Source organism: Pteropus medius, unplaced genomic scaffold (genome assembly GCF_902729225.1).
Source record: "Pteropus medius unplaced genomic scaffold, Ma_sr-lr_union100, whole genome shotgun sequence".
In the NCBI taxonomy this organism is placed as follows: Eukaryota; Metazoa; Chordata; class Mammalia; order Chiroptera; family Pteropodidae; genus Pteropus; species Pteropus medius.
Window position 1 is genome coordinate 46,073,712 of NW_024344378.1, and position 26,022 is coordinate 46,099,733.

General features: G+C 47.3%; 1 protein-coding gene and 1 long non-coding RNA gene across 3 annotated transcripts; both read left to right on the forward strand.

Moving 5' to 3' along the window:
- The first annotated feature begins 4,056 nt into the window (after nt 1-4,056).
- Nucleotides 4,057-11,256, forward strand: LOC120609515 (uncharacterized). Of its 2 annotated transcripts, XR_005654788.1 has the most exons (3): nt 4,057-5,250; nt 6,286-6,644; nt 10,405-11,256. It is a non-coding gene; the product is annotated as an uncharacterized LOC120609515 (long non-coding RNA). The 2 variants fall into 2 exon arrangements; XR_005654787.1 differs by lacking the exon at nt 10,405-11,256 and having other exon boundaries at nt 6,286-7,159.
- A 3,194-nt stretch (nt 11,257-14,450) lies between these two features.
- On the forward strand, nt 14,451-16,640 carry DDIT4 (DNA damage inducible transcript 4). Its single transcript, XM_039872074.1, has 3 exons — nt 14,451-14,608; nt 14,733-14,991; nt 15,264-16,640. The coding sequence occupies exons 2-3, from the start codon at nt 14,793-14,795 to the stop codon at nt 15,755-15,757; spliced, it is 693 nt and encodes a 230-aa protein (XP_039728008.1). The 5' UTR covers nt 14,451-14,608; nt 14,733-14,792; the 3' UTR covers nt 15,758-16,640.
- The last annotated feature ends 9,382 nt before the right edge of the window (nt 16,641-26,022 follow it).

The window sequence follows — 26,022 nt, forward strand, 5'->3', positions numbered from 1 at the left end:
CATTGTTATTGTCAGTGAGAAAGGAATCCTACTACTTCTCTGTGGCCTTCTGTTAGGCCCTAGACTCCATTTCTGGGGGAAACCAGAGGAATCCTAAAAGATGACTGGGACCCATCCTGAGGCAGGAAGGCAATAGGTATGGCCAGAAGGAGTAGGTACTGGTCCAGGCACTGAGACCCTGGACTGAGATACTGGGCAAATCACTTCCCACCTCTTTCTGGACCTCATGCTTCATGTTTTATGTATTCTCAATATTTAGCCTGACCCTCAGACCTTTCTGAATTAACGAATGACTACAGTTTCCATCTTTAAAAAGATTCCTTCCAATGCTAAGATTCTGGGTCTGAGACCTATAGTCAGTCCTTCCCAGGATTCTTTTGGCAACAATTGCCATGCAAGGAAGCAACACAGCCCTGCACACCCACAACAAATGTTTGTTGAATGAATGAATGAACAAGCAAGTGAATGAATGAGTGAATTCTCTCTCTGAAGTCACTCTAAAAGCTTTGGTGGATCCTTACTTCTCTCAGCAGCTGCTTTGGTCTCCATCACGCCTATCCCTGTGCAGTCATTATCACCCAGCCTCTTCATAGACAGCCACTAGACTTAGTGAGGAAAACGAATGCTAATTCTTGCCTTAACACTCCATCCTAAAGGAAGAAGATGTAAGAATGACTGCACAGAAGTGAGGGGCAGTATAAGGAAGAAAAAGAAAGGACTAATATGTGCAGAGTCTAAAAATTAGTGCACATTCTCATGCAATACCCCCTGCTTTATGAACCCCAAACCTGCCAGTGCTCTGCCCCACCCTTGTGAACAGCTAGAACTCAGGGCTTGCTGGACAGGTGGGCAAGTGCTCCCTGAGCTACCATGTTCCCTGCTTGACCTGAATCAAGCACTATAGTAAGGGCAAGAGTTCCCAGCTGGGCACACCCTCAAATGCATTTTCCCTCCCCTGTGGGTTTCCAGGCTAGCCCACAGAAGCCTGATTCATCCACAACCACACTAAAACATAGAATTAATTCCGGCTATACCCTGGGTGAGCTAGGCCATTATGGCAACCAAACCACCACTTACAGCATTATTTTGATGGGAAAACATGTTCTGAGCTCCAAGCAACCAAATTGTAAGTGGGACACAGGCACACCCAGGTTCCAATCCCAGTTTTAACACTTCCTAACTATATGGTCATGGGCAATGCACCATCCTTCCTAGCCTCAGTTTCCTGCTTTATAAAAGAATATGTTCTTTAGAAAGTTATAGTGAAGATTAAATAGACACCTGTAAAAGTGCCCCCATGGCACATGGCAGAAATTTCCCTCCTTCCTTTCATAAGGACTTTGTGGAGAAACCTGGAGACAGATTCCAAGCACAGTCCCTGGGGATAAGGTCCTTATCCAGCTTGCGTGGGGCCAGTCTTACCACTGGACTCAGACTCAGAGCAAGTGTTTATGAAATAAATGAGCTGCTGTCTTAAAAATCACAGAACATTCCTCATCTTTGACCTTCTCCAGGCTTTTACTGGCCTATCCGAGCCAAGAAACTTCTCCTGCCCCTACTCAGCTCCCTCTCCACCAATCTCTCCATGAACAGCATTGTTCTGGCTTCCTTTGCTCCTGGTCCTGGGAAGGGGCTTCGCCTCCGGAAGAGGCCAGAAGCCCTGGCCTTTCACCCCAGGCCTGGATTTCAGCCCAGAAGAGCAAGCAGGAGGAGGGCTGAGACCCAGGCAGTGAACCACCACCTTTGCCTAAGGAAGGCAGACCTCCTCTGGCTGTGGCTTTGGCCCCTCCTTGCTCTGTTTGTTTCCTCGCAGCAGCCAGAACAGTCTGTACCCAAAGGAAGGTAAAATGGCCAAGGTATCCGTAGGGTCCTAAAGGTCCACCTTCTTTTCTTTGCCCTTGTTCCCAAAAGTCAGGGGGTCCCTGGTCTTGGGCTCTTCGTCCCCTGACCAGGGTCACCGGCATAGTGGAGGTCGGTCACCTTGAATGAGCCTCCCTACACTGCACTGTGCTCCCCGCATTTCATCTCCACGTGGTGCCACCGTCTCCACAGTAATCCCACTTTTCCCCATTTGGAACCACAGAGCCTCCTCGCACCCTTCCCTCCATCTTTCCAGGTCCTGTCAGTCCCCTTAACTCTGCAGTCCTTCTCATTGGGTCTCCACTGCTCCAGCCCCACCCCACCTCCACCCATCCCCCAATCCTGCAATAGCAAAAAAACAAAAACAAAAACTCTTCTGAAAGTAATATGAGCTCACGGTAAAAACCCAACAGTACAGAAGGTATGAAATGAAAGAATACATGCTCCCCTCCCCTCCATCCCTCAGAGATAACCTCTGGGAATAGGTTTCCAGTATCCTTCTAGATGTTTTCTCTGCACATTTAAGTATGTGTTGGCAGGGGAATAGCCTCTGTTTTTTCTTCAGAATGAGATTATAGTATACAAATTATTCTGCAACTTGTTCCTTTTACCTGACTATGTATCTTGGACATCTTTCCAAAATCTACCTCACTCTTTTTAACACCCACATAAAATTCCATGATTTGGATCCACTATAATTTATTTCACCGTTCTCCTACCATAGACACTTAGGTGGTTCTCAGTTTTTGCAATCACTGTCTAATCAGTTCCCTGCCTCAGGTCTCAAACCTCCAATCTGCCCTCCATACCACTGCTCAATGCTAACACCCAATCTGACTGTCATTCCCAGCTCAACCACTTCCTTTTGTGGGGGTTATTCACTAGATGTCTTTTTTCCCTCCTAGATCTTAAGCTCCTCAAGACAGGGTGTTTGCCTAGGAACTACTGGCAAGGAGCACTCTAGGCCTGTCAACTCTGCAGTTTTTGAGCCAATGTCAGTGCTGCCCTAGGGAAATGTAAGGAGGTTCTCAGGCCACATGGATACTCATTCTTTCTTCTTACATGTACTTACTGGGAATTCTGTGGACCTGGTTTTGTACAGGGAGCTCCAGGATGAAACAGATACAGACCTTGGCCTCCCGGAGCTTACAGTTAGTAGGAAAGGCAGGCACTGGACATTCACAGAAAGAAACACATGTATAAATATATATAGAATGAGTGCTTTGAAAGGAAACAACAGAGGAGAAGGAAGGATGGGGCCAGCGGAGAAAGCCCCTCTGAAGAGGTAATGAGGTGCAATGGAGAGAAAGAAGGCCAGGGCAAGCCAGCAGACCAAGGGATCTGGTTCCCATTCTGAGCCACTCTGGACACTTCCCCTTCAGTCTTCTCATCCGACAAGAAGGGAAATCCCCCTTTCAGTTTTAACTTTCTGTGACAATAATAAATGCTATTAGAGTTCAGGGGAAGCAAAGTTCCCCACTGCCTGGGAGGGGTCAAGGGAGACTTTTCAGTGATTTCACATTGACCTTGGCTCATACATGGGCTCTAGTTCCATTCAATTCTGGGCCAAATAGTTGTTGAGCATACACCATATGTATCTAACATATAGAGGTGTGTGTGTGTGTGTGCACGCACGCACATGTGCGTGCATGTGCACTGGGAGTTGTGGTGGTGGTGGTGGTGATTAAGGGTGCCTAAAGATTTAAAATATGTGATTTCTGAAGGAGTTTACAGTCTCATGGGGCATCATCAGACCCAGAATAGGATCATTTGAATATATTATGTCAAGTGAGAAGAGAGCAACTCATCCACAGTTATGTGAACTGAGCACTGGCTTCAAAGTTAAGCAGGTCTGGGCTGGACTCCCTGCCCTGCACTCCCCTGCAGGAGAACATGGAGCTTCCCAAGTGTGTTGAAAGAGGGCTCCTGGAGGGCCCTAAGCTTCAGACAAGCTTAGAGTGTGAGTCAGAGCTAATAGGAGCTAGTAAGGCATCTGGGAAGAGTAATCGCTGTGAAGATGGGAGCAAGCTGAAAGGGAAGACACTTAAGACCATGAAGGAAAGGATCCTACAGGCAGAAGTCCCCAACCTCCAGGCTATGAACAGGTACTGGTCCCTGGTCTGTTAGGAACGGGGACACAGAGCAGAAGGTGAGCTGTGGGTAAGCAATGAAACTTCATCTGTATTTGCGGCCACTCCCCAGTGCTAACATCACTTCAGTGCCACTTCAGATCATCAGGCATTAGATTCTTATAGGAGCACTGGTCCCTGGTGCCAAAAAGGTTGGAGACCGCTGCTACAGGCCACAGGGAACCTGGATGAAGTCAATTATACATGTTGAAAGAAAAATCCAAGCAAAAAAAGAGCAGTTGAAGGAATGCAAGCATCCTCCATTCTCCCAGGGTCAAGTATTTCATGCCCCAGAGAGGACACCAGACAGGAGAAGACAGGAATCTGCTGTTACCTCTGCAATTCTCACTTCCGGGTCTATGTGTCTGTGTTCTCTTTAACGTGATTAAAAATACCATAAATTATATGCTTATACTTTGTTGATGTCCTATTTATGATCCACTGGACATGGCTGTATATATTTTGCACATCTATATACATATTACTGTGCACAGTTGTATACACAAAGCTATGCATACAGTACTTTATGGAAAAATTAAGAGCGTTTCAGAGGTAATTAGAACCATATGTGATTTTCCCCTCCTGGCTCCTTCCTCCTGTGGGAGGGAGATGAATCTAGAGATAGGCAAGGGTCTGCCCTGGAGGCTTGGTGGGACAAGGTAAGGAGCCTGACTTGCTTTAAAGACAATGGAGAGCTATTAACAGGTTCCAAGATGGAGGTCCTAGGGAGGCTGCACAAACGTACAATATATAGAAAGTTCCAGGCTCTCCTTGTTTCTACTTAAGAAAACAGTTGTCTCCATCATCAGAGCAGTAAATCCCAAACCAGTTCTGTCCATAACTCATCTCTGCCTCACTTTCTCCATCTGTAAAGGAAAGCCTGCTGTAGTGTGGGGCTGCAGGGCCAGAAGGTCAACTCAGGCAAGCAACCAGAGGCTGAGGGGTCTTTAGATTAGCCTCTGCATAACCCAGCCACATTGTTGTCAAACTTGAATGTTATTCCTTGCCTCCAGGGCTGACCAGCTCTGGAGTTGGTACATCAGGATTAAGATCCTGTTCCTTTCGGAAAGAGCTTGGTGAAGCTTCTGCAGGACAGTTGATGTCTTTCTTTCCAGGACCAGAGACCCTTAAAACTTCCTGGGAGAGTGAGGCAACACTCCTCATTGTGCAGCCCTCAGCAAATGCAGCAGCTGCACCAAGTGCTAAAGAAAACCTCCGATAATAACCATGTGTGACAATAAAAAGATAAAGAGGCAAATAGGTATGTAGGTCAGCTCAAAAATAGCCACCCACCCATTTGGCCTGGGTAACCATTTGTTCCAGGTGGGTACAAAGAGTTTTCTTCCTTCCCCTCGAAAGCTGATCTTCCCTGCTTTTATCAAGGCTGCCTTAAATAAAAGTCCCTTCCTGCACTAGCTGGAGGTGGCCTGGGCAGTTCTGGCAGGCAGCCCTACAGGAGCAGGCACTACTCTCCGCACTCCCTCCATCAAACAAATCCTGGGGTCAGAGGGCACGGCTGCTTGGCCTTTCTGACGTGGGTTCTTGGGGCTCTCAGGGTTTAGAGTGGTGACTCACAGACACTCCTCCGCCCACCCCCACAAGGGTTTGCGTGCACCCAGGAGGCCTCCCCTACCCCAACAGAGACCGCTTTGTTAGCAGACCCGGTCCCAGGAGAGTTACAGCCTCAGGGTTGTGAGAGCCTCCTCAGCTTCTCTCTCCTCCCCTCCTCCCTTCTTCCGCTCACCAGAAAGGCGCCGGCCCCTCCGCCCTGCCCCCACCCAGCAGCCAGGCGACCGAAGTGCTGAGCTCAGCATCTCAGTGCCACCGCCTTCCTCTCCCGGACAGTGGGAGGAGTCTCCCTTTCTCCCAGGGGTGGGCGGGGCCGGAGCAGCCCCGCCCTCCTCCCCTTTCCACTCTTTCTCTCCATCCTCCTCTCGTCCCCCCAGATGCACGTTCTGCCAAGTCACGTCCCCTCTTCCCCCCCCACCGTAGGGGGTCCGCGGAGACTGACCCCTCCCTAAGTCAGCTGCTCAGCAACTGTCACCTCCGCGGCGGGGCTCCCCTGAGGTCGCACCTCAGCGGGGGGCGGGGGGCGGAGGGCGGAGGGCGGAGGCGGGTGGGGAGGGGGGGGCCGGGAAGAGGCAGCAGGGGATCTTCCCTTCCCCCATCCTAGCTGGCCCCTTTGCAGACCGCGGGGAAAGTGGGTTCAGCTCCCGTGTACCTTTTCCCAGAATAGATTCTAGAAATCTAGAATTTTTTTTTTTTTTTATGTTTCTCCCTGCGTTTGTTTTTTCAGTACAAAAAAGATTCAGCATTGGTTCCTGGATTCCTATGCCAAAGTCTGCCCTTTGTGGGTTACGAACTGGACACTTAAGGACTCGGAGAGGTCCCTCTTTTGGCGCACCATTTCCCAAATTGGCCTTTCTAGAGGAGACCAGAGCTCTCGGATACCTGGAGGGGGGATGTGGTGACAGAATCGCCATCATTTCTGGGCCTGTGGGTGTCTAGCTAAAGGGAAACTCCTTGGGTGGCAGTCTGCCTTGCCATTGAGTCAGCACTGCTGGGCCTTTCTTAATTCTGCAGGGGGAGGAAGAACCTGATCAGATAAAACAAGGGCCAACCCAGGAGAGAAAGTTTTTGTCAACGACTCCTAAGGTACGCACTATTACACCGCCACTCTCCAACATGCACTGCCCCTCTTTCCAGCCACACAGTCCCCTGTGGCTCACAACTAAGAATGTCAGTGGCTTAGACTCAAGGAAATGAGCCTAGAGCCAGAGTCATGGCTCCAGACTGCTGACTGGCTGTGTGACCTTAGACAAGTCACTGGACTTATCCGAACCTCAGTTTTCTTACCTGTAAAATGACATTGATGAGGCCTGAACTGTCTACACTACACAAATATCAGTCGTTATTTTTATTGACAGAGTCATGAAAATACTAAAGGATATGGAAGTGTTTTTAAAAACTATGAAGAGCTCTAAGAAAGGTCAAAAATCTTTGTGAGAGGGTGGCAGATCTGCCAGGTGGAACTGATAGTTCCCATCTCCTGCCAGCCAAGGATTTCTAGAAAAAGGCCAGGATGCAGACCCCAAACAGCTGTCTTTTGCATAAACCTGGGTTTCCCAAGCCTTTGGCTACTAAGGGCACTGGAGATTTAAAAAAAAAAATGAACGCGGTTAGAGATTTGGCAGAGGGGCAAGGAAATGGTTGCACGCCTGAGAGAAGAAAGTTCCTAGGATCTGAGTGAGGCCTAACTGCCAGGAGAGTGAGAGATCCTGGGTACCTCATAAGGCTCCCAGCCCTCCAGCTCAGTTCCTTATCAATAAAGTGTAGTGGGGTATGGGGGGGGCGTAGGTGGGGGTGCTCTCTCAGGGCCTGCTGGCTCTAACATTCAAAGATTTTAGGTTTCATTCCACTGATTGAAGAATCCTGAGAAGTCAAAGGGCTAACTCCTCTCTCTGTTGAGCACTCAAATCCAGCCCTACTCACCACTGCTCATGGGGTACCCAGAAGCTAGACGGCCCTCTTGTCTTTCTTCTCTGGGGGGGAAAAAAAAATCTCATTTTGCTGTCCAAGCAGGCAGTGAGTCTGGGTTCATAATGTCCCCACTGTAGCAGCTCCTGATCATTCTTGTCATTCCCTTTCCCCAACCCATCCCCAGCTTAATGAACAAAACCCATCCTGACCCTGCCTCCCCCTTTGATATATGGCCATTGAAACCCTCAAAGGCAAGAACAGTGAAAGGGCTGGAACTGGAATGTTTGTTTCTACCTCCTCTGGCAGGCCTCCTCCAGATGGTCGACCCCCTTACAGGCCAGGCCTGGGATTTTTAACACAGTAGCTCCATGGAACTTGTCATGATTTCTCCTTCCTTCCCTATGATCCTTGTGGAAGTACAAGGGCCTTTGAGATTTTCTAGTTCTAAGTTTTCAAAACTGGGGTTTAAAAACCCCAACACTACATGAAGCCACAGGATAATCATAATGTATCTTGTTTGTTTATTAAAAGGGTTTAAAATTTTTTAAATTAAAAACTTAATTTAACCTAATTTATTAAATAATTTAACTAGTAATTTAAAAGTTTGCCACTAAAATGTAAAAATAGAATGCAAGATTGCATTATTTGTTATAAAAATACTGAACTTCAAAGACATGTTATGTTTCCTAGAAGTTCCTTCAGGCCACAGCCCAGAACCCTGTTCATCCTTAGTGGCCAAACAGCCTGAACTCAGGTCAGCTGACTTCTGTCCCCTCATAGAACCTGGGCTTGCCTCAGAGCCATTTAGCTAAGGCTTCAGATACTAACTGAAGAGGGGTGTTGCCTTGTCCTCCCTCCACTTTTCTGTCCCCTCTCCCCCCATCAAAAGGGCTCAGAAGCTAGGGATCCTGGGAAGCTGATTGAGAGCTGGCCCTGGAGCGGATGGGATTTCTTCCTGAGAGGCAGTGGTTAGGTTAGTGAGAAAAGACATGGTACCCCAGAGTCTGTCCTTAGTGATGCATGACAGGGCAAATTCCCCCTAGTGGTGAGGAGCCCAAGCCCCGCACCAACAGAGAAAGAGTTCTTGACTGAGCGCAGGAAAGAATTCAAAAAAAACAACAGAGGTTGAGTCAAAAAGAAAGTTTATTAGAGAAGGGGTAATGCTCCATAGACAGTGTGGTCTCCTCAGAGACAAAGAGCGAGAGAGCTGAGAGGGACAGAGAAAAAGACAGTGAGAGAGAGCCCCAGCGGGAATTAGGCTTATGTATTATTTTTAGTTTCCATGAATTACTATTTAAAGATTTTGTTTACCTATTTTCCTTTGATGATATGGGCATACAGTGTGAAAGGTAAGAGTAGTAGTGTTAAAGTTCTGCTGGCAATTCCTAGCCTTTGATCCATAGGTTCCCCGTGGTTTTAGCATAGGGAATGAAGATTGTGTTTGTGAAGGACTCGACTTAAAGACTCTGTTTTCCTTCAAGGTATGGGTAAATGGTTTGTTAGTAATCCCAGCAGAAATCTTCCTTTGTTCTGCAGGTTTCCTCATGGTCTGGTCTAGGGCTGATCAGCACATTGCAGTCTTTGAATGCAGCTTGATTTAACATTTAGTTCTCTTGCTCCCTCCCTACATTATCAGGACAATGCACTTGACCTCTCTGGCTGTGTGTGAAACAAGATGAGGAGCGATAGAAGTCTAGTACACCTCTGTGCCTTTCACCACGGTTGGTTGGGGTTAATGGAGGTCTGTCAGGATCTTAAGGCTACCCTTCTAGCTCTCGAAACCCACATTCTTTTTCATGGTGGTTTATCAAGCCATCCCTTTGTGGGGTTCTCACTGCCCTTGTCCTGTCCCCAGAGGAAATAACTTCTTGTGAAACCTCCCAGCCCAGCAGAGCCTGCTGGCTGTGAGTTCACCATTATCACACATGGGCCTAAGTCCTTACAGCTGCAGGCCATCTCGCCAGCTCCTAAACTCATCCCTAACCCACAGCGAAGCCTTTTAATAGGCTGGGGAGCCAACCCAGCATTCCTTCTAAGACTTACCTTTCTTTCAGCGAGGTCAGAAGACATCCCAACTAAAGAAAAGCTTCAGAACAGCCTAGGGAGCTTTTGTACAATAAGGCCCCATTCAGACCTACCAAATTAGAATGGGAGTTAGGGAGATAGGAATCTATGGTATACAAGCGCCTCAGGTTTCCAATTATCAATCCAGCTCGATAATTGGAAAGCCATTGGTTGATGGATGGATCATGCTGGGCCTCAATTTCCTTATCTGTATAATGGCACTATATTCATTCCTCAGGGTGTAAGTAGATATAATACATTTCAAAAGCTTCTTTGAAAGGCTGCACAATACAATGTATTATTAGAATTTCCATTTCAAAAAGTAGCTTCATTTGCAAAAAGACTCCCCACTGAGTTTTAAATTCTTCCTCCTTCGACTAGCACAATGAAAATCATAGATGAAGCCCTGGGCTGTCAACAGCTTTCGTAGCCCTCCAAGTAAACCAGGTGCACTTATAACCTTGCTATTTTACCAAGTTATTTTTCAACTAAAAAAGCAACAGAAATCCTGGGAACACTTTTGCTGGCTTCATTGTCCCACCTCCTACTACCACTCCACCCTCCCCCCACCACGCTGACCCACTGGTGGCTCCTGCCACCTCCACTCCACAGCCCAAGAAGTTTCCAGTAAGCTGCAGAGACGTCCCAAGCAGAGCCGTGCAGGCAAGCTGGCTAGCCTTCAGGGGTTCCCATCCTAAATTCCGGGTTTCCTAGAATCACACTCCCACCCTAAGATCTGGTTAAACTCCTCAAACTCGACTGGGGCGACTTGCCAGACTGAGGCCCTGGGAACTGGTGCGCAGGACAGAAAACGCCTGAACAGGGAGGGGCAGGTGGCCAGGCGTGAGTGCTCATTGACTTTAAATTGCAGGCTGCAGCAGGTCCCACGGGAATGGAGCAGAGCCTGAGAAGAGGCAGCATCTGCATGGTCAGGACTCTGGCCAGAGACTAGGTTGGCCTGGTTATCAACTCCAAGAACCCCGGTCACCTGGGACATGGCACTAACCCACTCCTGCCCGGAGTTCATTCATTCTCCCCACCAGGGTTGTCTTGATACAGATTCCATGTTGTACCTTGTGTCTATGTGAGCAATGCTCCCTGGAGCACAATTCCCCAGAGACATATAAATGCGCAGACTCTAGTGGGAATGATGCCCTCTGGAGTTGTGGAAAGGGGCAGCCTTATTCCTTCCAACAAAGGAATATAATCTTCAAAAGTATTTTGAGGAGAGTGACTGCTTGTTGGGTTTGGGGTTCTCCTTTGGGATGACAAAGATGTTTTAGAATTAGAGGTGGTTAGTTGTACAACATTGTGAATATACTTAAGTGCCATTGAATTGTTCACTTTTAAATGGTTAGTTTTATATGTGAATTTCATCTCAATAAAAGAAATCTGTAAAGTATTATGAGGCATTTGAAGGTAAAATACTAATTGCTTTAAAAGATTCCCCACAACAAATCAGCCATCAGCATATCACCTCTCTCCCAAGCTTCTTGGAGTTGCTGACAATATTTCAACCAGAAGAATAAGGTTACCTTAGAATAGCAGTTCCCAACATTTCTGGCACCAGGGACCAGTACTCCTATGAGAATCTAATGCTCAATGACCTGGGGTGGAGCTGGGGCAGTGATGCTAGCGCTGGGGAGCGCCTGCAAACACAGATGAAGCTTTGCTCACTTGTCGGCTGCTCATGTCCTGCTGTGTGGCCAGGCACCTAACAGGCCACTGGACTGGTATTGGTCTTTAGCCTGGGGATTGGGAAGCCCTGCCTTAGAAGCCCCACTCCCAGACCTGAGCTGAGGAGGAAGGGAAATATTCAGATATATTCAAGGTTCTTGGCAGCACTTGGAAGAAAGGGGATATAGAAAGGTAGCATCAAGGTCTTCTGAAGGTCCACCTAGATGCTAAGAATCCAAAGTAGGTCTTCAACTGTGAGAAAATCCACTTTCTTGCTTTATCTAGCCATCCATTTATCCATTCACTCATTTATTCACCCAAGAAATATTTACTGAGCTTCTACTATGAGCTGGCACGGGAAGTTAAGAAGAATAGACCACCACCTTCAGGAAGCTCATAGTCCGGTGGGAAGATGAAAGTGAAAACAATTATTAATAGAGATATGTCCAGGTGTAAGGGTGACCTGGGGCGGGGGGCACCTGAGGGATGGAAGGTTGAGGTAGGGGCACTCGGGAAAGCTTTCCTGGAAGAAAGAATGCTGGAGCTGTGTCTCCAAGGCTGCTGGTGGGAACATGTCCAGGTAAGCCTCACCTGCAGCCAGCCTAGGCCCAAGGGGAGAAGGACGGGAAGAGAAACATACCAAATGCAAGGTTTATAGGATCTTTGATGGCTCTGAAAAGGCCAGGCTTAGAGGCCAGGAGATGCAGCTACCTCCTCCCAGGAGTGGCACATTTCTGGGGTTTCCCCCACCCCATCTGCTTCAATGCAGGGCAGGGTGTGTGAGTTGGTAACAAAGTCTTTCCATCTCCAGCAAGGTGGAAGGGATCCTACCCTTAAACTCACAGGATGAACCAAGACCCGTGGCCCTGGTTCCTTGGAGGGACTAACAGTTAATTCCCCAGGTCCAACAATTCTCCTAGCAAACAATGATATGGGGCTTTGCCCATCCTTCACAGGGGTGAAGAGTGACACTGGGGAAGCCATTTAGAGCTCTCTCCCCACTCCTCCTTGCCAGGCCTCAGCCAGGCCTCCTTGCAGGCGATTTTTTACCCTGTACCTTACTGTCTTCTACTCTGGGAAAATGCTCCAGGGTGAAGACTGCCCACCCTTTTTTCAACACTTTTTAAAAACACAACGAGAGAACAACATTAATAGATTTCTTTTGAAAAGAAACAAAATTACTTAGTGCCCATTATCACAGTCCTTCCCATTTGGGAAAAGCTGTTTAACAGAATGAGACAGTGAATGAAAAAGGTGCTTATAGCACATTGCTTCCATGATGGTGTTTATTGAACAAATGAATGATTGCTAGTAAACTGACCTTACCAAACTAGCTCTAGATTCTTTTGCTTATTAAGATCCATTTTAAAAAATTTTTTTAGTGTTCCAATTTTCTAAAATATATATATATTTTTTTCCTGAGAGAGACAGAGAGGAGAAAAAGAAAATACCCTAAGTATCTCCTGCTGTCTCAGGTGTCCCCAGCCCAGTCAGCCTGGTGAGAGGAGTGAATGGTCCTCTGATGGAGTAATTCTCTGATATTCTCTTTTGGGTGACAGTAAGATACATCCACACAGGTCACTCCCAACTCTCTTCTTTCCCCTTTAGTACAGGGTGCTCTCAAAAGGATGTCATCTACTCCCAGCCCTCCAAGCTCTTCACCTAACTGCTGGGACCTGGTGTCTTTAAGGCTTCCAGCAAGTGACAGGATAGAAAAACACTCGTGTTCAGGCCTTGAAAGCCCCAGAAGATAAATGACTATTCTATTCTGCTGCAGTCTTTGAAGATATCTTCTAATCTGAGTCCCTTACTTTATATTTTATCCATAAATTTGTCCCCAGAGGTGGTTTCCTATCTTGGAAATGGGGGGTGGGGTGCAGGGCTTGAATTCCGGTCCTCTCCAGTTCTGGGTCTAGATTTGCCCTGGTGGCCCAAGGGACAGCCTTTTAAAAATGGGGATGGGGTGGGGATGGCAGTGGCTCGACCTCTCCAGCCATAGTCATTAGTCACTGCGCAATCCTGCCGGGAGGCGAGGCCCACCTGTCGGATCTGGTTAGGTTCCCGCCCGCCCCGGGGCGTAAGCATCTGATGTAAGTTTGGGTCCCTATTCCATCAGGATCCCAGTGTTCCAGACTGATGAACTTTTTAAGAAATAAAGGTCGACACCGTCCGGAACTCCTCCCATCCTCGGCAATCACTATGTTTCCGAGTACCGCCGTCAGGCCAGATTTCCTGTGGCCCCGCCTGAATGACGAAACAGGGGATGGCAATTGCACTCCCGGGCTTTTCCAGAGATCTAGGTCCTCGGTCCTGATGCAACTCTCTGGGTCTTTTACACAAAGCACTTTAGCAGGAGGGGCGCTAGGACCCGGCGGAAGCCCGGGGGCTCTCGGCCGCAGGGAGCCGGGGAGTCACCAGCGCACCGCGGACATCTATCTATTGGGATGGTGGGTGGGTCAGTGTGTCTATTTGATATGGGTCCCTGTTCTCAGCCCCAGGACCAGGCGCTGGGAACCCGAGCCCATCAACACTCCAATAACCACCCTCCCCAATCCCTCTCCTTGGGAGCAGTTGGGAGATAGGAGCGGACACGATTTGGGGGCCAGGAGCATATGGGGGGCACGGACTCCTTCATTAACCTATCCCCTCAGGCTGTAGTGTAACAGGCGGGTGGGCAGGTGGGCTGCTCGGTGTCCAGAGCTGCCCAGTCTTTGGACTCCAAATCTGTATCTGGATCCTTCAGGGATACGTGCGCGAGGGCCGGCCGGGTTAACGTCTGCTCCCCGCGCCTCCGTCTCACAGTCATCCACTGTGCGCCCAGCTGTGCCCTTAGCTCACAGGCTCCTAGGTGCTGGGGGCAACCGCTTTAAACTCCTGCCCGACGCTTCCTCAAGTTCCCCGGCCTCTACTACCTCGCGGACATGGGCTACCCCCTCCCCCAGCAACACGACCCTATAATAAACAAGCCTTCCTTGATCCTCCCCTGCCGCAAGCGCCCTCGGGGACTTTGGCAGCTGCAGCTGCCGCGGATCCCTTCCAGAAAGGGGGCGTGGCCATGGCTTGGGGTTCGGCAGGGAGCGTTCTGGGGCTCAACGGGGGCGGGTCCAGGCCGCTGTCACCGGGCAGGAGAGAACGTTGCGAACGTGCGCCCGGAGCCTATTGGCCGAGGTGGGCCACACTCCCGGGTCTGGATTGGGCTGCAGCGCAAAAGGGGCGTGGCTCCTCCGAGCTAGTCCTTATAGGTCTCGCCGCGCTGGTGCTAGGGACCGCAGCAAGACAAGGGGGGAGGTGCGGGTGGGTAGAAGAGACAAGTCTGGGCAGCGCTCGGGAGTTGGCACCAGTTCGCGCACCCATTCAAGCGGCACTTCTCCTAGCAGTTCTCGCTGACGCGCTAGCTGGTGAGTGTCTCTTCCCTGTGTGTTAATCCCTGCGCCGGGAGGCCTCAGCCGTGAGGGTCCTAGCGTTCGCAGTCTGGTCCAACCCACAGACTGACGCCAGGTCCGTGCCCTTCTTGTCTTGCAGCGTCTTCTGCTTTCCCGCACCCTGAGCTCATCTGCAGACGTCCTGGTGTCGGTCCTCACCATGCCTAGCCTTTGGGATCGCTTCTCGTCGTCGTCCTCTTCGTCCTCGTCCTCGTCCCGAACTCCCACCCCAGATCAGCCACCGCGCTCAGCCTGGAGGTCGGCGGCCAGAGAAGAGGGCCTCGGCCGCTGCGCGAGCCTGGAGAGCTCGGACTGCGAGTCCCTGGACAGCAGCAACAGTGGCTTTGGGCCGGAGGAAGGTAAGCTGTGGGCGGGGGCAGGACGCGACTCGGGCCGGGGAGGTGAGAGGAAAGCCGCGCTGTAAGGAGTCAAAACCACCTTGGCTTCCTATCCCGTCAGAACCGAGATTGCGGAGGGGTAGAGGAGCCGGGGGCGGAGGGGGAATTGTAGGGTACGAGCCTGAGACAAACTGAGGCACGGAGTGGGAAATGAGTGCTGGTTTCTTTGCGAAACAGCATCTCGCTCTTTCAGAGCTGCTCTTACATCCTTCCCTGTGTGCTCTTCCTCCTAGACGCAGCATACTTGGATGGGGTGTCCCTGCCCGACTTCGAGCTGCTCAGCGACCCTGAGGACGAGCACCTGTGTGCCAACCTCATGCAGCTGCTACAAGATAGCCTGGCCCAGGCGCGGCTGGGCTCGCGGCGCCCGGCGCGCCTGTTGATGCCCAGCCAGCTGGTGAGCCAGGTGGGCAAAGAACTACTGCGCCTGTCCTACACTGAGCCATGCGGCCTGCGGGGGGCGCTGCTTGACGTCTGCGTAGAACAGGGCAAGAGCTGCCACAGCGTAGGCCAGCTGGCCCTCGACCCCAGCCTAGTGCCCACTTTCCAGCTGACCCTCGTGCTGCGCCTGGACTCACGCCTCTGGCCCAAGATCCAGGGGCTGTTTAGCTCCGCCAACTCTCCTTTCGTCCCTGGCTTCAGCCAGTCCCTGACGCTGAGCACTGGCTTCCGAGTCATCAAGAAGAAACTGTACAGCTCCGAGCAGCTGCTCATTGAGGAGTGTTGAACTTGGGCCTGGGGGGAGGGGCTGACACTGCCCCCGCAGCAGAGACAACTTTTGGGGTGGACATTGGCAGGTAGGAGCTAAGGGACTGATGCCTGTCCTTATAATACTGACAATAGCCACCTGAGGGGAAGAAGGTTGAGGTGGAAAGTGTTTTCTGGGAAGTTCACTGAGGTGTGTGCAGGTGGCTTCCTGTTGGGGGCACACGCTTGTCTCTCAGTACTGTAGCATGAAACAAAGGTTTAGGGGCCAACCAGGCTTCTGGCTGGATGTGTATGTAGCATGTTCTTTATTATTTTTATTGTTACTGACAGTTAAGACAACAGTGGTCTGACAGCCAGGAGAGCAGCTGGGCTGCACTGGCCTCTGCAAGCTGTGTGTGCTCATGGTAGCCGGCCCTGGTGGGGGGTGGGGGTGGGGGTTATGGAGGTGTTTTGTGTGTATCTCATGGTCTGAAGGGGCCAAAAGTGTTTGTACCTTTTTTTGGCATCTTCTGTGTTTTTTGTTTTTTTGTTTTTTGTTTTGTTTTATTTTTGATTGGAGCTTCACTACTGACCTGTTCTAGGCAGCTATCTTACAGACTCATGAATGTAAGAGTAGGAAGGGGTAGGTGTTGGGATCACTTTGGAGGATCTTTGACACTTGAAGAAAATACACCTGGGAGCTGCGTTTGGCCCATCCCCCCACTGTACTGAAGAGTTTATCTGTGAGGGGTAGGGCTGATGGGGTGGGGGCTGGAACCCCTCACCCAGAGGAGTGCCATCTGGGTCTTCCATCTAGAACTGTTTACATGAAGATACTCTGTTCATGAATACACTTGATGTTCAAGTATTAAGACCTATGCAATATTTTTTACTTTTCTAATAAAAAATGTTTGTTAAAACGGTTGAGTCTCATTAGTGCCGTGAAATAAAAGGGAGTGAGATGGGTGCTGGTAAAAGGTGAGTTTCATCAGATTCAGGTCAACCTGTGTGTTTATCCCTTTCCGATGCTCCCTGTCAGCTTGGTAATGGAGGTATGTAGATTGTGTGCCATCTGTGCCATGAAGCCTGGCTCCCTTAGCTCTGTGCTGGTTGAGGCTACCAAGGGAAAGTGCTAGAAAGCCTTGGAAGGTAAGGAGTGTGTCGGATCTCCCACAGAACCAGTCTCAGTAGGGAGAGCTCACTCACCTGGCTGCCCTGGGTTTGGAGGCTTAGGCACAAGGGCCCCCTAAGCCCAAGGTCCTTACAGGCACTGGAAGGACTGCAAGAGGCACTCTTGTGTGAAAATTACAAATTTTCTGTAATTTTCTGCAGTCATGAAAATGACAAATTTCATCTGTGGATATAAAAAGACTAGAGAGCAGGATCACCAAGAAATGGATTTTGAAAAGGATTACTTCTCAAGCCTCTCACTAGACAAGGAACCTAGGGCTCAGGAGAACGACCAACTGCTGTGAGGTATGGTCTAAGCAGGTGGCAGAATGTATAACATGGACGCATGTACGTGGAGATGAAGGAATGAGGGCTTAGAAAGCAAAGGAATTGCAGGTGTGTCTTCATGAACACCCTGGGTGACCTGGACTCATTGCACTCTTTGGGCCCCAGTTCCCTTATCAGCAGGATTGTGGTAGGGTTAAACGAAGGCCAAGGCCCTTCCCACTTTTCTCTCCCTGTGATTCTCCATTCTGGCCTTTGGAGAATTCTCTCCCTTGTTTCTCTTCCTGGTCTGAGATAGGCCTTGTTTGCCCTGCTATAAAACAGTAGTTCTTCCAGTTGAGTGTGCAGTCAAATCTCTTGGGCCCCCTGGGCACTGGTGCATTCTGACAGTGCATCTGGAGCAGGGCCCCAGGAGTCTGCATTTTCATCAGATTCTGTCACAAGGTCTTGAACTTTGGGATGGTTTAAAAGACTCACATCTCTTTGGTAGAACCGAGTGACTTGTTCCCTAAAATGAGTGAACTTAAGTTAGAACTAGATTTGAAAATGGTTATAGCAAATGAGAAGATGTCCAGAGCAGTTTTAGGAGAGCCCTCACATTTTCTGAGCACATCCTCCTAATAGCCACCCTGTGAGAGGTGGATCAGGCAAGGGTTTATAATGTTTTACAGATTAGTAAACAGAAGCTCAGGCCCTTGAATGACCATCTTCTGACTATGGCTGACCTTGTCCACTCAGCCCCTCAGGCTGGGAGCTGGGAGTGAAGCCAGCTCAACATTTGAGTGGTGTCTGAGGGGCACTTTCCCAGGAATTGAGATCAGCGCCAATGGTCATGGCTTTCCTGTCCCCAAGAGAGGAGCGAGGAAAACAACTGTGTATAGCTCCAGAACAGAGTCTTGTTGGTATTTGGAGATTGGATGGCACATTAAGTATTAACCCCACTTCCGGACCAGAAGGCAGCAAGCACATTCAGCTTCTTTTCTTAGATGGTCAGACCGTGGCTAGAGGAAAGCTTGGGTTCCCAAAAAAGCTCAACTGAGACACCCTCTCCTGAAGCCAGGCAGGCTTTCTTCATTCTCACGGAGCTTGAAGATCCCCACAAGCAGAATCGAAGGGCCCCTAGGTGGGAGCTCTTAGGCTTCCTAAGATGCGGCAGGGAGCTTTGCCTCAGACAGTGGGCTCCTAAGGAGAACACGAGGCCGGCTCCTTCGTTGCAAAGGCTGAAACCCAACTTTGGAAAATGCTTTCAGAAAACGTTTTATTTGGCCTATAAAATTTGAACTGATTACCTCCCTTAGTATAGAATTCCCTCCCCTTATTTCTATTTTCCACCTCATCAGGATACTGCTCTAGAACCTGAAGTAGTTCCCTATTTTCAGATTCCACTGCCTGCCTCTCAAGACTTTTGGTATTGGGCTCTATTCACCCTCCCCAGGCTGACTGCCCACCACTCCCTACCACTTCACTAATTCTTTTGGTACAGGTCAGTGTGGCCTGCCCGCTTCTCTAACCCTGCAGAATGAACTCTGCTCATTCCATTGCCCTCTACCAGGGATGTCTTGCCTGCGAAGCCTGCCCTTTCTTTAAGGCCCAGAGTAAGTTCTAGCCCATTTATGACTCTCTCCTCTGCCTCCCCTTAACTCACCATCCACAACTGCAGTTTTCTGATCTCATTGTATGCACTTGTTTTGTATCTACTCAGTTCTGTGGGACACCCCTGGGTTCCCCTCAGGCCTGGCTGTCTGACTGCTTGATCATCTGCCTTTCCCTTGGCTCAGACAACACAGATTCTCCCACCAGCCTCAGACTCTCAGGCTAAGAAGAGAGGAGGACAGGGTAGGAACACTTCATTGTTTTATTATGCCTGCTGCCTAGTGTAGAGGAATATATAGGCTGAGGTCCTAGAAGGGAGGTAGGGTCCTTGTGATTAAGGCCATCATGCAGTAGAGAGTGAAATCTGGGTTCGATTCCTGGCTCAGACATTTCTTAGCCAATGACCTTGAGCAAATCGCTTTCAGTTTCCTCATCTGTAAAACGAGGACAATAGTGAGGAAGCCAGTGGCTGGGCAAGAGATGGGGGGCTTGAGCTGTGGTGGAGCTGGCTGCAGATCAAGTGCCCTGCACACTAGGGACCACCTTTGACTTCTTTCCCCTCTGGTCCTGCTTTCCTCTAACATCTTTTCAGAAGTCGCCGTCTTAATAGCAGTCATGTCATCATCTAACCTCAGTAAATGCTTGTAAAAATATATTATTTGGGGTCAATATGCTCAGACAGCTTCACTCCTAAGCTGTATTCTTCTAAGCCTGGAACGTATCAGCACCCTATATAAGGTTCCTTTAATTCTACCTCATGGTTCAGAAGGAAATTCAAAGGCCCAGAGTGGTTTAGTGGGTGCGGCTGCAGTGCTAGGATGGTACGTGTGGCCTAATACCTCCCAGGCCTTCCACTCAACCCCCTGAGCTTTGTTACCTTGTGCCCAGGTCAGCCACATCCTGCCTTTGCTGCCAGAGGTGGCCAAGTGCTGGTGGGGCAGCCCAGCAGAAGGCGAGGAAACATGAAGCATGGAATCCAGGCTCAATTAATAGATTATTACAGTACTCTGTAATTATTCTGAAATGGGGGCTCTTTATGAAGGAATCACAAATTAGAAAACAGTCCATTAAACCCAGACATGTCCATGCAGAGGCTCAGCTGAGGAGTCTCCATCTCAATCCCAATAAGCAGCAGCATGGCAACATCTGTGGCCACATGGTACTGATGTCTGAAGGCAGACACTCATGGACTGGTTACTGTATTCATCCATTCAACCTATATATAATTAAATGGGTCCATGGGGCTGTGGAGAAAGCCAAAGTAAGTGGGAACCCTTAAGAAGACAATTCCTTCTCTTTTTCTCTCTCCCTCTCTCACATTTATAAGCAAAATTGTGGAGCATAACGAGAGGAGAAAATGGGCACACACCCAATCTTTCCTATCCCTAACTTTCCAGGAAAAAATATCTAAAAATATAGAAAGATTAAAAGTATATAAGATAAAAGTAATTAAACTGTATACTTATAATTGGCAAATTTTATTGAAGAGCTAAACTATGAAACTCTTAGAAGAAAATATAAGAGTAAATCTTCATGATCTTGGATTAGGCAATGATTTCTTAGATATGACACCAAAAGAACAAGTGATAAATGGGAAGATCAACAAGTTGGACTTTATAAAAATTAAAAATATTTGTGCTTCAAAGGATACAACCAAGAGAGTAAAAAGGCAACCCACAGACTGGGAGAAAGTATTCTGCGTAATGCATATTGATAAACGATTTGCATCTAGAATGTGTAAAGAACTCATAACTCAATTTAAAAAATGAGCAAAGGATCTGAACAGATATTTCTCCAAAGATGATGTACAAATGACCTATAAGCCATCTTTATGGAAAGATGTTTAACATTATTGGTCATTAGGGAAATGTAAATCAACTTTCAATAGGATACCATTTCAAACCACTAGAAGGCCTATAATCAAAGAGAGAAATAATATCAAATGTTGGCAAGGATGCAGAGAAACCAGAACCCTCCTACATTGCTAGAGGGATTGTAAAATGGTACAGCCACTTTGGAAAAACAGTTTGGCAGTTCCTCATAATGGTAAACATAGAGTTACCATATGACCCAACAATTTCACCTCTAGATATATACCCAAAAGAAATGAAAACAGATGTCTACATAAAAACTTACATATGAATATTCATAGCAGCATTATTCATATCAAAGCGGAAACAACTAAAAGTCTATCAACAAATGAATAGATAAACAAAATGTGGTATATCCATACATTGGAATATGATTCAATAGAAAAAAATGAAGTACTGATACATGCTGCAACATGGAAGGGCCTCTAAAACACACTAAGTGAAAGAAGCAAGCCACAAAAGGCCACTTATTGTAGGATTACATTTATATGAAATGTCCAGAATAGACAAATTATAAAGATAAGGTAGATTAGTGATTGATTAGACCTCGAGGGAGTGGAGGAGGCTGTTAATGGGTACAGGGTTTCTTTTAGGGGGTGATAAAAATATTCTAAAATTGATTGTGGTGATGGTTGCAGAATTCTGTAAATGCACTAAAATCATTCAATTATATACTTTTCAGGGTGAAATTTATAGTATAAATTATATCAATAAAGTTATTTTTTACAATACACATTTTTCAAAATTCTTAGAATTGTACACCTAAAAAAGAGTTCATTTTCCTGTATGCAAATTATACCTCAATTTAAAAAAGTGTTTTAACACACATATGATATATAAAATGAGCTCTAGAAGTTTTAAAACATAAATTGTGGCTCCATAATTAAATATGGTAATTTTAAAATCATATGTAAATATGTAAATAAATATGATAAATATGGTAAATTTTTCACTAAGAAAAGGAAAGCAAAAGAAAAGTCATGAACATTTTGGATCGAATTTATTTATTGTCTGTCTCTGCCAACATAGTTTCAGCTCACATTTTTTTCTGTGTCTACAACGGATCCTGGCCTATAGAAAATGCTAGTGAACATGTGTGGAAGAAAGAAAGGATGGAAAAAGGACAATGACATCTCAAGTACACCATCTCCTGGAGAGGCCCATTGGGGCCACTTCCAAATACTTTTTTTTTTAATTATGGTAAAATATTCAACATAAAATTTGTCCCCCTAACCATTTTGAAGTATATAGTTCACTAGGGTTAAATATAGTCTCATTGTTGTGCGACCTACCTCAAGAATCTTCATCTTGCAAAGCTGAAACTTTATATCTATTAAACAATAGATTCTCCATTTTCTCCTCCCCTCATCCCCTGGCAACCACCATTTTACTTTGTGTCTCTATGAATTTCACTCCTCTAGATAGCTCGTAAAGAATTTATCTTGCGCCTGACTTATTTAGCACGATGTCTTCAAGGGTCATCCACATGTCAGAATTTCCTTCCTCTGTAAGGCTGAATAATATTCCATTGCTGTATATACCACCTTTTGGCTATTGTGAATAATACTGCTATGAACACTGGTGTACAAATAACTCTTCAAGACCACTTTCACTTATTTTGGGTATATTCCCAGAAGTGGAATTTCTAGATCATATCATAATTCTATTTTTTAAATTTTGAGGAATCATCATACTGTTTTCCACAACAGCTGCACCATTTTACATTCCCACCAACAGTGCAAAACTTCCAAGTACTTTTAAGTCTCTCCGTACCCCAGTTCAAGTTCAAATTACCCCAACAGTGCCACTGCACCTATACTTACAAGGTGGCAAGTGGCGAAGGGGTGGATGAGGGCTGTGTATCTGTGGTATTCTATATATTCTAGGAAGTTGGAGGAGAGAGGGCTGTTAGCCAGACAGAGGAGGAAGGATGAGACTTCAGCCCTGAAGATGTGAGAGCAGCTCTCTTCATTCTTTCTCCTGGACCTCCCACAAGGCAATTCAATTCCCTGTAGGAGACCCTCTTGTGGGTTGTCTGAGAGCTGGGAACAGATTAGTAGAGCTGATTTGGGCTGGTACATCTCACAGGACAGGAGAGGAGCCTGGGCCCCTCTGGAGAGAAGGGCTGAGGATTGGGGCACCTGTCTCAGTGGCCCTCAACCCATTCTGAACCTCCAAAAATTTTAGTTGGCTTTTGCTGTCATTGATTGAGAAAATATGTGATAAAAATGTGACTCCAGTAACAATGTTAAAAGAATTTATATTTTATTCACCATAATTGCACCTACATACATTTAAAAAGCAGCAGGACAAATATGGGCCAGATATGCTATGATACAGTCTATAGGCAAGATGGGGTCAGGCCTCATTAGAACCTTCCCACCTTTGGTGATGACTTTGAGCTCACCCCAGGGGTCCTGCCCGCAGAATGCGAACAGTACTCTCTACCATGGGACTATGAAAAAGGGTAGGCTCAGGACTAGAGAGGATACAGAGTTCATATTTATAGAAAGTTTTACATCTTTAACTCACTTAACATATTATTATTATTATTATTTAACTCACTTAACTTATTAGTATTATTATTATTATTATCATCATTATTATTATTCCCATTTTACAGATGAGGAAATCAAGGCACATGGGACAATAGAAGGAGCTTGGACTGGAGTGGAGAGACCTGCAGTCTAGTATGATTTTGCCACTGACTCATGTTTCTTCATCTTTGAACTGAGGGGGTGGGACTAGAGAACATGAGAGCAATCTTTTGAGGCAGAGCTCAGCTGCCAACTGCTGCCACTGTGGATTTTCCCCAGCCCCCACTGCCCATCACTGCTCCCTGGGTTCCAGCCTGGGGTGGGGGTGGAGGAGGAAGAACAGAGCAGCCTTGCAGGTCACTGGGCAAATGCTTGACTGCATTCTGGGGCGAGTCCAAGTCTGGAAAGGGAACGTTAAGAAGAAATTTCCATGGCCCTTCCTTTAGCTAGGGATTTTCCACTCTGCCTGGGCAGACATGCCTCTCAGATCAAGGATCTGGCAATTCACAGGTGTTAGTGAATGGCTCAGCTCTGTGCTGGGGAGATTGTGAGACCTGGTTCTGCTTCTGGTTCTGGTTCCTGCCCTCGGAAAGGGGGCAAATGTGTTGGGAGGCATGACTGCCCTGGAAAGATGAAGGAGGCTGGGTGGGAACCAGGATGGTGTAGAACAAAGTATTCGGTCTAGAAGAACTCCAGAGAGAGACCAGCAGGGACAAAGACTGTCGGGCAAAACTTCCTAGAACAGGGTACCTGAGCTGGAGGGGCAGTGGTGGAGGAGGTTTTTGAAGGCAGAATGCAAAGTAAGGAACAGATGAGAAGAGGGATAATGTGGACCGACTTTGCAAAGGTCCTTTGCAAAGGTCGCCATGAACACAGGGACAGTGCAGTGGCCAGGAGAGAGTTGGATGCAAGAAGTGGAAAATTTGGTGAATAAGATTGTGCAACACGGACGGACAGCAGAGGCAGGGATTTGTGTCGTGGCCTCCCCACTAGCTGTTCCCTCTGCTGGGAACACCCTTCCCTCAGAACCTCTCCTGGCTGGTTTCTCATTGGTCAGGTTTAGCTCAAATGTGCCCTGCTCCACAGAGAAGCCTTCTCTGGCCACTCCCGTTGAACCAGCCTGGAGCTATTCTCTAGCACTTCTCCAGGTTTCATTTTCTCCCCAGCACTTACCACCACCTGCACTTATCTCGTTTCCTTTAGTAACTGCCTCCTTCCTAGAGGATGGGAGGTCCAGGAGAGCAGAGGCAGGGGTGGGGCTTGTCTCCATCAAATCCCCAGAGCCCAGCACTTATCAGGCCTTCAATAAATACTGAGTTTAACTGAACTGCACTTGGAGTGTTACAATAAAAGCAAACATATAATACTGGATTTTTTTTTTAAACCTGAGCAGTATTACATGCCAGGCGCTGTGCTAAGTGCCTTATAAACATTATCTCGTTTATTACTCTGAACGACTCTGTAAGGGAGGTGTTACTATTACCCCTGTCTTATAGGTGAGGAAACTGAGTTCCAGAGAGGTTGGTTAAGATCTGCAAGGACAAACAGAGCCAAGACTTGAACCCACACATTTAACCTCTAGTCCAGTACTGTCTGATAGAAATATAATATGAGCCACATAAGTAATTGAAAATTTTTCTAGTAGTTACACTAAAAAATAATTTGGTGAAATTAATTTTAATAATATAGTTTATTTAATCTGATACATTAAAAATATTGTCATTTCAACACGTAACCAATATAAAAATTATTAATGAAATAATTTTATATTTTACTTTACTAAGTGCTCAAAATCTTGTGCCTATCTTACACTTACAGCACTTGCTAAATTTTCATCAGAATTATCTGTATTTAGATTTCATAAAATTTGCAGTTGAAAAAGTAGATTCGCATACCCAAGTTGTTCCACACATACTTAAATGTTTTCCAATAACTACATTATCAATTTCAAAACTTAAGTGTAAGTTGATTAAAATTAAATAAAACTTAAAATTCAGTTTCTCAGCTATATTAGTCGCATTTCAAGTGCTCAATAGCCATACATGGCTAGTGGCCACTGTATTATATACAGCATAGTTCTAGGCTGTACAGGTTCATCTGGTATGAAGGTAGGATGGGCGGAAGAGTTCCAGTGGGAGGGGTCCAGAGCAGACTACGGACCAGCCGTGAGAGGGAAAGGCAGGGAAAGCTGAGGTAGCAAGCCTGGGCTGTCTCAGATCGGGATGAATAGCCCTGACTCCCACCAAGCAGCGCAGGTCTGGCCCACTCACAAGGGGAGCACCTCGTATGGGCCTTCTGTAGGTCTGGGCTTCCTCTTACCAAGAAAGTGATGGCCCTCAAACTGCTGGGTGGCTCCTCTCAGAGCTTCTATTCCCTTGAACACTACCACGGGGAATCTTGGGGGTGCACAACGCTGGATCTGAGCAGGCTCAAGCTTGGTGGATAGAATGATCTTCTTCTTTCTTCCCTCCTTGCCTGGTGGGCAGCTGGAGGGGGGTCAGGTGTGTGGCCCTGGTTAAAATTCTGGAATCAAGTATACCTGGGTTCCAATCCCAGTTCAGCCAATTTCTTGCTGTGTGACCTTAGATAAGTCAAGTTCCCTCTCTGAGCTTCGGTTTCCTCATCTGATAAATGAAAACCAATAACTAAATGTGGTGAGAGTCTGATAATGTCTATAGAGTGCCCAGCTCACAGTAAACAATCAATTAACAATAGCTATTCTTCCTAGATAATGTCCTTTTCCCGTTAAGAACAGAAAAGTAGTCTGGAGAGTATTCACGATCACTGGAAAGATGTCTGAAGTGAGTAATAGAGGAAAGAAGTTAATCCCAGGTGAATGAGGGTTCCCT

Excerpts from the sequence above, each read along its gene's own strand:
- DDIT4 (XM_039872074.1), top strand. The coding sequence starts at position 14,793 with ATGCCTAGCCTTTGGGATCGCTTCTCGTCGTCGTCCTCTTCGTCCTCG. Across the intron at positions 14,992-15,263 it reads TGGCTTTGGGCCGGAGGAAG|ACGCAGCATACTTGGATGGG; the intron begins GTAAGCTGTGGG and ends TCTTCCTCCTAG.